Genomic DNA, 12,936 nt, shown 5'->3' on the forward strand with positions numbered 1-12,936 from the left:
GTCAAAATTTGACTTTTTCAACATACTATACTATTGTCTTCTTTGACATTTTTTGGCCATTCCAAAATAAAAGGTTTTTGGCTTTTTTAAGACTTTATTCCCACTTTGCATGCTATGACGCGCCCTCACGAGCTAATTTAAATCGTTTTCAGCCATTTTTAGAAGCGGTCAAAATTTGACTTTTTTCGACATACTATACTATTGCCTTTTTTGCCCAGTTTTTGGACATTCCAAAATATGAGGTTTTTGGCCTTTTTCAGACTTTATTCCCACTTTGCATGCTATGACCCGTCTGTACGAACTATTCTATGTCGTTTTCAGCCATTTTTAGAAGCGGTCAAAATTTGACTTTTTTCAACATACTATACTATTGCCTTCTTCGGCCATTTTTTGGACATGCTAAAATATGAGGTTTTTGGCCTTTTTCGGACTTTATTCCCACTTTGCAAGCTATGACGCGTGTCTATGAACTATTCTTTGTCGTTTTCAGCCGTTTTTAGGAGCGGTCAAAATTTGACTTTTTTCGACATACTATACTATTGCCTTCTTCGGCTAGTTTTTGGCCATTCCAAAATATGAGGTTTTTGGCATTTTTAAGACTTTATTCCCACTTTGCATGCTATGATGCACCTTCACGAGCTAATTTAAATCGTTTTCAGCCGTTTTTAGAAGTGGTCAAAATTTGACTTTTTTCGACATACTTTACTATTGCCTTCTTCGGCCATTTTTTGGACATGCCAAAATACGAGGTTTTTGGCCTTTTTCTGACTTTATTCCCACTTTGCATGCTATGACGCGTCTTCATGAGCTAATGGAAATCGTTTTCAGCCATTTTCGACTTTTTGACTTTTTCAAATCTTGACTTTTTTCGAGATACTATACTATTGCCTGTTTTGGCCATGTTAAATTATGAAGTTTTCTGCCTTTTTATGGCCTTTATTCCCACTTTCTATGCTATGACGTGTCTGTACGAACTATTCTATGTCGTTTTCAGCCATTTTTAGGAGCGGTCAAAACTTGACTTTTTTCGACATACTATACTATTGTCTTTTTTTGGACATTTTTTATACTATAAATATCCTATACTATACCAACATAAAAAAAACCTCATAATGTCGCATGTCAAAAAAAAGGCATTAGCATAGTATATCGAAAAAAGTCACATTTCAACGGCTCCCACAAATGGTTCAAAATAACATATAATAGGCTATAGAGATGCGCCATAGTATACAAAGTGGCATTAAAGGCCAAAAACTTCAAAATGGCCAAAAAGGCAGTAGTAGTAAAAGGCAATAGTATAGTATGTTGAAAAAAGTCAAAATGTCACCGGTTCTAAAAATGGCTGAAAACGACATGGAATATCTTATCGCGATGCGTCATAGTATACAAAGTGGGAATAACGGCCAAAAAGGCCTAAAACCTAAAAATTTAGCATGTCAATACAATGGCCCAAAAAGCAATAGTATAGTATGTGGAAAAAGTCAAAATTTGACCGTTCCTAACAATGGCTAAAAATGACATTGAATAGCTTATAGAGACGCGTCATAGAATACAACGTCCAACAAAAATGACTAAAAAGGCAATAGTATAGTATATTCAAAAGCCATGTATAGTATGTCGAGAAAACGGTCAAAAAGTCATAATTTCAGATGTTGAGGTGTTATTACTGTAACTGCTGAGATTAAGGCAGAAAAGGCGACAGTGGCAACAAAGTCGGAGGGATGTAAGGCCCCTAAATCAAGTCCGTTGGGACAATGGGTAATACGTGTCTCTCGTGCTGCCAATGCAAAAAAAGCAGTTTTTTCACATACAGTCACCTCTGCTCTGCCTCTACATTGCCCCTGCTGTTCATATACATGCTTTATCTCGCGTCTGCGTTGCGTATATTTTTGAAGAAGCGCACAGTCGACACGCCAAACCAACACAAGGGGTTTGTATGTGTAGTTAACAGCGAGTATATCTCTGGCCTTTAAATAGCTGCGTGCAATACTTGTTAAACTCAAAATTTAAAATGCTTACAGGAGTCACACTTCAACTGCTTTCAACCAATTTTGGTACTTACACTTAACATCATTTCAGTGCTTCAATTCCAGTTCAATTTGACACCCACAATCGATTACCATTTTAAACTTTGCTGACCACTGAATTTTCTTTATAAACATGAGACAGTCGATAGCTCAGTTCAAGCCAAATGTAATCTTTATTAGACTGTTTCTGTACAAAAAGCACTGGATCACAGGAAAATAAACAAAAAATAAAAATAAAACATGCATCTATTTACAGCATGGCCAGAGACGGGAAAAGAAAAAAGCCGGGGATGTCGCCCCCCCGTTTGTATTCTAAAGACATTAATTAAACATTGTGCTTTGATATACTTTGATGATATATTTCATATTTCACAAAGATGCAGTTCCTCTGCCCTCTTTCACATTGAAGTAAAACATCGAAAAAAGTATACTTTGCAGTTTTTAAAACCTCGGCTGAAAACCAGGACGGTGAGAAGCAAACTTTCTACAACTGTGACCAAAAAAAAAAAAAAAAAGTATTTTAGCAAGCTGTTTGAAATGTGGAGGCGTACGGTAATGTTGAACTGAAACGTTCAGAGCAAGGTGTGACTGTTCACCGGCGGTGTTTCATTAGTGTGATTGAAAAAATGGCTTTTCCTAAAGACACTGGACAGATGTTCAACCACAGGCCAACGCGATGGCGTCTGGCTGATGTTGTGCAGTGACTGAAGGTTTCCGTCAGTCCTGCTGTATTTGCATAAGGTCAAAAGTTAAATCCGTCCAAACTTCAGACTCCTGCCCTCAACTTCAATACATTTTTAGAGATCCGTATGATTTTATTTTTCAGGAGTTAAAGGGATGTTGTTTCTCTCATTACAAAGATTGGAAAACCTGTTTTTATGACAGTGCGTGAAGGTAAATTAAAAAAAAAAAACAAAACTGTAAATATCAAGATGATTTTGAGATTCATATCTCAAAATTATGAGACAGTTTTCTTATGATTGTGAAATAAAGATAAATTTGGGATTTAAGAGGTTGTTTCTTATTGTTCGAATAGATTCTGTATATGTTAAATAATTTCCCTTTTGTGATTTTGTAATTGTGATATTCTGATCTTGCAATAGTGTGAGTCTCCTCCTGATTGTGAATCTGAGATATGATTATCGTAGGACAGTTTTCATGTTATTTTGTCGTACAAAAAAAAAGAAATTGTCAGAACTGCAAAAAGTGTGAGATAAGTGTGATAATCTTCTCAGACGTGATATAAATGAGATATAAATCACATCATCGTAAGATAGTTTACTTGTAACTGAGAAACAGATCTTGTAAATGTATGATTGTGAAATTCTGAAGTTGTAAATGTCTCCTCCTGATTGTAATCCTGAGACATGCAAATGGTAGGATATTTTTAACGTAAGGGTTTTTTTTAAAAATACAAAAACTGTTTGTCAGAATTGTGTAAGATATGTATGTTAATTTCCTCTTAGTGGTTGAACACAAATCTCAGAAATGTGAGAATTTTCTTGTAACCGAAATGACTGTAGGGTAATTTTGTCATAAATATGAAATGCTTATCGTTTTTTGTCTGTCACGATGAGACTTTGTGTAATTTTACAATAAATGTTGAAATAAATTGTATATAATTGTATATTGTATATAATTTCTTGTGATTATGAGATTTAATTTTACATTCAAATCTTGTGATGTGAAAATTGTTGTATTGTAATGTCTCGGGATTACCAGATTTAATTTTTCATTGCATTTTGTAATACAAAAATGATTTTATTGTAGTTTATTGTGATTATGAGATTTAATGATACAATTAAATTTTGTAATACCAAAATGGTTTTATCGTATTTTCTTGTGATTATGAGATGCTAAATTAAAAATGATGTGCTGTCTTTCATGAACGCGGTGAGCTTCTGTAGTAACGTCCCAGATTGTGTTTTAAAACCTTCCTGTGTGATTTGGGGCTGCTGTTTGACACCACAACCGAATCAAGACGTTTTACCTTTAAATGTTTGGCTTTTTGGAAGGCTAACTGCTCAACGTAGCTTTTTCGATTTCAGGTCAGTGCTGACGATGCAAGCTATGTGTTTTTGGGAACCTGAGGGACAAACATTTGTTGCAAAACGTTAAAAAAACGTTCTCGAAGTTTGACTGAAGACTCGTCAAACGAATCAAAACTCAACAAAACAATCTACGATAATCGCTGCAGAACTAAAACTTTGTCAAACATAAAGAAGACTTTGTGGTGTCAATCGTAAGGCATCAAACATGACTTTTTAGTAATTTTCCAAAACGTTTCCACGGCCGCGTGGAAGACGAGCTTGCATTACAGAACAGGAACACAGTTGCATAAGTAAATGATCCAGATTGAGTGCGACAACGAGAACAGCACCATCAACAACAACACCAACATCGATGGAAGTTTCCTTGAGATCAGTGACCCAAAAACTCATTTTTTGGAGTGGTTTTAAAATCTGCTGCCTGTTTTTAAATCGTACAATCATTCTCACCAAAAAACACAAAGACGAGGATCGGGTCTAATATTAAGATGGATAAAATATTGTCTTCTAAACACCGAAACCAAGAGATACGCTCGGTCCAAAAGTAAGAGTGGAGGAATATTATGACGTTATAAGCTTCTGAAATATAAAAATTTCACATGACAAGGATTTTTTGCCGTTTCAGAACGGCAGAAAAAAACATATTGGTGCATATCGTTCTAGCTTTCATCTTTTTTTTGTAACTTTTAGCTTTTTTTTTTGTTCTTTTTTGCTAAGATGCATTGCTCTTATTAAGTGCCCCAACAAAAATAGTGCATTAAGAAATAACCATGATTATACATTTCACAATAATACACAAAGGACGAGAAGAACCAGGGGAAACACAAATGATGCTGTTTACAAAAAGTTAAATATCGTATCGGAAAAGCATTTTTATACAAAAGTGATGAAAGCGTTTTTTTACGTCCTGCTTTCAAAAACAGGGTGACCATGTCGTGACGTTTTTTTTGTTTTTACAAAAGGGTAATTCCTCTCACTTGTTCACTCTTTTTACAATATCTAAAAGGTATTAAGACATCAAATGTGTTTACATATATATTTGAGACTATCATTCAGGCCTAAATCACAAAAGGAACTCCCCAAAACATACTTTTATAAATACATATAAAATAAGCACAATCAGAAGAATAACAAGAAAATCTGGTACCTAAATGTGATTAAAACTGCTGCAAGCTTTTTCTGGTTAAAATCTACCACTCGACACACCCGCGGAACAGAACTATTGTATTGGGTTTTTAAAAATGAGAGACGTCCAAAACAAAGACAGAAAATTATAAAAAAATAAAACAAAACGTCGGGCTGCCTGGACTTTGTTCAGTCAAACGTTAGTGTAACATTTGTTCTTCTCCGCAGGACGTTTGTTAATTCTTTCTTTAGCTTAGAAAATTACTGCATTTTCCTCTTTTTCAGAATATGAGACACAAATATTGTTAAAAGCTATGGTACAGAAAGGAAAACGCCTGAAGACGTGATCTTCACCAGACGTCTAAGGAGTCTGGTCCTTCGGGGAGTTTTAGTGTTTCTGATTGAAAATCCGGAAACCGTCTGACGGTTTTTCCAGATTTGAAAAAAAGGTTTCAAGAGTTTGATTTTTCCTGGTTTCTGGACTCAGTCCGACTCAGGTTCAGAGTCCACCGAGAGCTTCTGATCCAGCGAGAACCAATCAGAGGTTTTAGAGATCTTCAGATAGAATTTATTTGCTTTGATGTGACCAAAAGAAAATGCACATTTTAGCCCATTTACTACACGACCACGTACTGACACCGCTGGTGACCAACAATCATGATAATCTTCATTTGTTTAAATGTTGTTTGAATAAATTGTTCATGTTACCAAAAATAAAATAAAATAATTTTAAAATGACAGTCCCTACAAGAATTTGCAATGGCAAAAATTAATTAAATGCAGCCAATCTCTAAATTCTGCACAACTTTGCAATTTTGTAGAATCATCACAACTTTACCGCAAATTTGACTATTTAAAACGGGTGAAATCTCAAATCAGGCAGCTTTACAAATCTCTCTCTCAGTCAGTCAGCAGCTGCGAGACCACAGCTCTGTGCCCGGGACAAAGTCACGCACACACATCGACAGGGCTAACTGTCAGCACCACACGGCTAATGTGACCCAGCGACAAGTTTACCAAAAGAGTCGAGTCATTTCGGTGTCGGTGTGAGATTAACGGCTCGTCGCGGGATGTTAACTGCTGCTGTGGGGAAAACACAACATGGCAAAATATGCCTGGCAGTGCTGAGATCACGCTGTGCTGCGTTTGTTCGTGTTATCCAGGCAGAGACAGCTTACGAGGACGGTTTCTGCGCCCCCCGGCGAATGCTCAAAACGGCGGCCGTTTACACGGCAACGGTTCTTCTGTAAAATGTTAAACTTTTGTTGCGGTTTTGCTTTTCGTTGACACGACAACAGTGTTTTGGGGGCCTGAAAATGCAAACTTTTCAAACCGGATACCAGAGATTTTTTTAAACCTGTCATTGTAAGCTCGCGAATCCTGTCAGAACAGTGACATCACGGCGGCACTTCGCGCATACACGTGTTCAAAGATACAACGCCAGCTACAGGCCTGGCATGCATACTACAGCGTTTTTGGTTGTTTTTGCAGATCTAAAAGGATCATTTTCACAATATTATCGTATAAACATTTTAAAAATGCAAATGCAAAGGGAAGACTTTTCTTTCTTTTTTTTTAAATAGGGTTTTTCTCGTCTAAACGTGGCCAAAATTCACTCTGAATCCGAGGCAGCATCACAACTATTTTGGCAATTTTTCTCTTGGCTCATTGCAAAAACACCTAGAAGCATTTCATTTTTTAGAAAAGCTGCCTTGAAATCAGGCATATCAGGTGGCAGCAATCCCAAAAACAGCCTGTGAAATCCTGGAGGGACCGAAATGAATGAAGCTGAAAATGAATATTTCGTCATTTCGCAGTTGAGTTTAAAGACAAAAGTATGCAGTTTCAGGATGCTTATTTTCAAATCATTTTTAAATAAGAAATTACTCTAAAATGAAAGAAAAGTCAGACGTGCTCTTTGGGTGGAGATACACTGAGACTTGAAAACGGTGCTTTGGAGTTTACTTTTGTTGTTTTTTTTAAAGAAATTTCTCTATTTGAGAAGAGATTTGTTTTGAACTACATTCAAGCAAAGTTTCAAATGTCAATGTTCATTAGTTGAATGATTAATAGAAATAAACGGAAGTCAATGGAGACGTGGAATGAAAAAAAATGTAAGGGTTTCAAAATATCGAGCTGTGATTTGTACTAAATGGCTAAAATATGCAACTGGCCCTTTAAATCAAACCTGATTGGTTTATTGTCCAATAAGATCTAACCCTGTCATGATGATGTCACTGCGGTGGACAGAAGCTCTCGGTGGACACGCCTCTTTCCCGCCTCACAGTGGTTCAAACTGATCTGAGACCTGTTCGGTCTCCGCAGACTTCTCAAGTCAAACTTACTCAGCACAACAAATACTCACACAACACGTAGTACTGCAGACACCCGCCCTCCCTCCCACAGTTCACCTCTCTGACCTTTGAACTCCTCCGAGGGAGCGGCTGTGTGTTGATTTAGTTCCACGTCGAACACGATGGCGTTGAATGAATCGACAAAGAGTCCCAGCTTTTGGGGGCCTGCGGGATGATTTTTTGCTGTTGTTGTGGCGTTTCAGGTGGGCGGGGCCATCAGCGCTCAGGGGGGGTCGGGGGGGTCTGACGGTATCTGGGTGAGAGTCCTCCTCACATGGGCGGGACGATGAGACCTGCCATGGCTGAGAGACGAGCAGAAACAAACACATTCAGATCGACTCAACAGAAACAAACTTGCATCACACAAGATTTTTCTGCACTTTTTAAACATTTTTTCTTAAAATTATCCTTAAAACCAATCAGGTCTTTTCTGCATCAGAATGACAGAAATTCGAATGAATAATCTGTCCTTCCAGAGTTAAACAAAGAGGGAAATTCACTGCATTCATTTTATCATGTGATTTTGTTGATTACTGAGCCCGAAAAGTTTTTATTTTTCTTAAAACACGTAAAAAGTCAATGAGCACAAGTCACTAACAGTTAGGTTGATTTAAATAAGCAAATTACTTATATTTCATTTTGCATGTGAGAGTCTTTCCTCATTGGTTTACTCCATCAGCTAACAGACTCTGTCATGTGAAGTTACCTAATTGTTGAGTGTCATTAAGGTTTATTTTCCTCAAATGAGCAAATCAAATTTCCAACAGTAAATAAGTTTGTTCAAGAACTTTCTGAAACCAAAATGAGCATCTCTAAAGTATTTCTTTCAGGTCTACATGTATGTGCAGTCCCTAAAATCCTCCCATTTAAAGCATCCCAACGGTCGTAATAGAAATGTGAATGTGTAAGTGTCTTATTTCAAAATTTAAACTGAATCATTTTCAAAACTACCTAAAACAATTAACAACTTAATCTTACCTATCATCTAAAATTCATACACAGATATTAGATATTTTGCATCCCCCCAAGCTGCTAGGTCGAGAACTCCATACCCGAGCTCAGACAAAAAAAATCCACCAAAAAGAAGAAAAGATTTCGGCTGCGAGGAGCGAGGAGCTCCTGGAGCGGACGGCACAGGGTGGAAGCCACAAAGTATTAATCTGCACACACGGCAGAGACACAGACCTGGGTGAAACTCGGCAAGCAGCACCTTAAGAAACTGGAATTAGAGAGATTGCTGCTCAACAATAATGAAAAGTTCAACTTTAGGAAAATATTTTGGATTTTTTTTTAACCTGACATGATAGTATCAATATTTCAGGTCTGTTAAGTATTGAAAAAAAGCTCTAAAACCTCACAAAAAATACACAAGTTATAAAGAAGGAATGCTTTTTGTGAATTAATGACACAGTTAATATAATAAATGAGTCACTGTGCTTAATTTGAAGGCTTACTGGCCAATTATGAGTTGAAGGAGAGTAATTATACGTACATCACTTAAGAGCAAGTGTGTCAAAATAGTGTACACTTGCACACTCACTCAGTGCCTCGGGACATTTAGGCAAAATGACGTATAATTAAAGTCATGCCTGTATTTAAAAACGATGCACACCAACAGGCTGACAGGCTGGTGTAGCTGATGTAAGTATGGTTTAGGGATTTTTGGTTTTTTTTGGCCAATTACAACTTTCCATTAGTGTTTTTTTTTCCTTCCAAATTATTATTTATTTATTTATTAAAAGTGCAATGACATTTTTTTTACCTGTTTTCAGCAAATTGTCCCATTTATGAAGAAAAATCACCTCATCATTCGAAAACAATTTCCCGAAACATTTTGATTTTTGATTGTAACAGGTTGAATTATTAGCTGTCTGTCATCATCAATAATAGAACAACATTAGTCGATCAGGTGCATAAAAAGCAGTTTACACGTCGATATATTTTGTGCCAGAAGTTATGGATCAACTTTGACCTCTGCGTGTTGAAAACCAGGTCCTCACGTGTAACAAACAGAGAGTTATTATCATTACAGAGACGTCTGTCTGTGTGTCCAGGTGGGACATGGACAGGTGGACAGCCGAGGACAGGGGAGGGTGCTGACAGGCGGGAGGGGGGGTGGGATGCTCACCCTGGAGGTTGCTGCCATTGGTGGTGGTGCAGGTGGGGGGCGGGGAGGTCTGTGGCCGCACGACAGGGGCGAAGGCGCTCTTCTGTTTGACTGCAGAAACCATATGGACAGGAGAGAATGAATAAGGGCCTATGGGAGCAGAGGAAGAGAGAGGAGGAGGAGGTGAGGAAGGAGGAGGGGGGAGTCCACGGTCACGAGCAGGCAGACGGACAGAGGAGGTGAGTGGTCGGATGGAGGTGGGTCATGCAGGAGGAGGAGGATGAGGAGGAAGGAGGGGGGGATGGGTCCCTGCCTCAGATCGGGCCGACAGGTCTGGAGGAACAAACATGCTCCGAACACAAACAGCTGCACATCTGGCAAAGTTGATCCATAACTTGAAGGACTTTCATTTTGTAAAAAGTAAAAACCCAACGTGATCCAACCTGAGAGCAGCAGCAGCTTCATCCACACCAACTGTACAGACGTGTGTGTGTGTGTGTGTGTGCACGTGTGTGTGTGTGTGTGTCTCATGACATCATTAGTTTTCTAATAAACCCAACATTTGTTTCTTTTGTGGCTGTTTGTTTTGTTCTTTTACTGATTCCTGATTCTGATTAAAAGAACAGTCCCACATTTTCAGTAATCCTCTTCTCTTTCTCCCAGACAGCGAGACATTCAGATTTCAGTCGTGTGTGTGTGTGTGTGTGTGTGTGTGTGTGTGTGTGTGTGTGTGTGTGTGTGTGTGTTCAGTGTGGAGTCAGGACAGGGTTAGCTTAGCTTGGTATGAAGAACAGAAGCAGGGAGAAACAGCTCGCCCGGTTCTGTCCAGAATTTAGAACAAACACCTCTAAATCTTTCTGATTAAAATCTATCCTCCAAAAAAAGATTTTGTTTGTAATTTTACATGATAAACTTAAAGACACCAGGTTCATGTCTTTTCAGTTTTTTTAAATGTGAGCATAACTAGTGGTGTTAACGTAATGAAACACTAACGGTGACCATATCAACATGCAGTACTGTAAAAAAACAAAGACGAGACCAGAATGTAGTTTAAGAAATAAATATATTATATTTCTTGACAAAAAAAGTAGAAAGAATATTGTGGATTGGTTGGCGAATATGTTGTTTGTGTGTGAAAAAAAGAGACACAGAGAGAGATTTTCAAATTTGTTCTGAAACTAAAAATGACGATATTTTCAGAAAAAGTGCTTGTCGGTGTGTTAGTTTTAAATTTGGCTAATGCGTCCCCCCTCCTCCAGCCTTCATGCTAAGCTAAGCTAACCCCATCCTGACTCCAGCTCTGCGTTGGACACACAGACATGAGACTGATGTCTGAACGTCTCACTCTGAGAGACAGAGAAGAGGAGGATTACAGAAAATGCCGGACTGTCCCTTTAAGAGCTTCCACAGAGTTTATGGACCACAGTGAGTCTGTAAATGATTCAAGGACAGCATTTGAAAATGGAACTGTAAAATGAAACGGGGGAATGTAAATGTGATTTATCGCTTCATGCCAACAACTATCAGTGTGTCCTGGATCGCTGCTTCTTCCTCCTCACATTTCCTCTCTTTTCTTGGCTCCTTCTTGGTGTTTTTCTGGTTCTTTCTCCAGCTGATATTAATGGATTCGGCCCAAAGCGTGGATGCATGAAGGATGCGGTGAGGATGTTAGTGGGGTTAGTGGGGGAGGAGGAGGGGGTGAGGATGGACAGGGGGACAGTCAGAGGAGGAGGAGGTGAACAATGCGTGGCGGTGTTCGGTCGACACACACACAAACACACACTCAGACCCTCGGCGGAGGGAACTGTAGCTCAGCCAGGCGAGATGTGAGCCCACCTTTTGTTTGGTCGCCAGGGACGACAACATCACCTGGCACAGAGTTTGAGCTCGCTACCTTCTAAACGAGTCTCACTGAGACTCGCTGAGCTCTTTGATACAGAAGCCAAAACAATGGAGCGCTCCCCGCGGGCGAGTTTAGACTTTACCGGTCTCCAAAACACACCTGCGCCTTCCAAGCAGCAGCTCCGACTCCAGGCGTGTTAATCAGAGGAAAGTTTCAGAGGAACAACAGGGCCGACTGAAAACTACTGAAGCATCCACTTGTCTCCTGCAGCGGGAAACGCTTCACTTTTATTCACTTTCATTATTCTGTGCACCACAACCGCGACTGCTCATCACCTGCATTGGTCCGTGAACCTCAACAGCAACAAACAACAACTACTCTGCATCTAGTAAATATGTACCAAGAGCTTCGGTCTCAGATTATCATATAATCCAGGTATGAATATCACAAAATCTCATGATTTCAAACTACAGTCGGACCAGGACAGGATGTGGCCGATACTGATACTAATATTTGACTTTTAAAGAATCTGATAAAAGGTGAGTTCAGTATTTTTCATCATGGACCCATGTTTTTGTGTTGAAGTGACTGCAGTTTTGAAACTGAAAAAAGCTGCATTGTAACCACTCAGGGCATTTTTGATCCATCAGTAACTGTCCACTAAAAGTGTTTGTTTGGTCACTGACGGGCTCGGGCTTGTTGACAACATTATGGAGAGGATTTCTTAAGAGATGGGCCTTTTTGTTAAGAGTAAGATCCTGTTTAACCAGAAGCAGCCTGCAATCAGTATCACCAGACCCACCAGACTCCTTTTAAATACACAGCAATTTTATAATTGCAAAACACATTTCAGTCAAAGTCGACAAAAACAAAGTAAAACTCACAAAAGTTGTCTTGGTTTATCTTTCCACTGTAACAACAATCACCAGCTCTGGTTTGGTTGAAAAAAAAAAAAAATTAATTCACACAGTTAGATGTAAAATTAAGCTAGCTCTGTGCACGCTAAACTACTGCTTATTTAAATGGAGTCTGGTGGGTTTGGCGATGGTGATTTTAGGGCGTTTCTGTTTCAAAATAAAATATCTCATTCTTTTAGAAAAGGTCTGTCTCTGTTGGGATCCTTTCCATAATGCAGAATAACAGTCTGAGCCTGTCAGTGACGAGAACAAACACCTTCAGGTAACCTAAAGTGACGGTAGATAATTGCCCCAAAGGATTATATCATGGCCTGATTTTGCTGCCGATGCGCTCCCTCTCAACACCGAACCAATTTAAAAAATATTCCCGTTAGTCACTTAAACACAAAAAACATGGGAAAAGAAAGTCTTGGTTGAGAAATACTGAACTAACCCTTTCATTTTCTTTACACAACTTTACACAACATACATGAATCATTATGCTAAGATCACCCTAAATTTTCAAAAACTGCAAC

At 38.7% G+C, this 12,936-nt stretch overlaps 1 protein-coding gene across 3 annotated transcripts in view; it reads right to left on the reverse strand.

The window, feature by feature from the left end:
* Positions 1 to 2,181: 2,181 nt before the first annotated feature.
* LOC121947826 (transcription factor COE3) overlaps positions 2,182 to 12,936 on the reverse strand; it is a 184,264-nt gene continuing 173,509 nt past the window's right edge. For 2 of the 3 annotated variants that reach the window (XM_088080763.1, XM_088080762.1), the window contains exons 15-16: positions 9,683 to 9,772; positions 2,182 to 7,856 (exon numbers count right to left, since the gene is read on the reverse strand). In XM_088080763.1, the coding sequence (XP_087936889.1) occupies positions 7,825 to 7,856; positions 9,683 to 9,772 (122 nt within the window). In that variant the 3' untranslated portion in view covers positions 2,182 to 7,824. The remainder of the gene's footprint in view (positions 7,857 to 9,682; positions 9,773 to 12,936) is intronic. The other variant, XM_042492963.2, reaches the window with a different exon arrangement.

This window comes from Plectropomus leopardus, chromosome 8 (genome assembly GCF_026936395.1).
Source record: "Plectropomus leopardus strain MGB_pleo_1.0 chromosome 8, ASM2693639v1, whole genome shotgun sequence".
NCBI lineage: Eukaryota > Metazoa > Chordata > Actinopteri > Perciformes > Serranidae > Plectropomus > Plectropomus leopardus.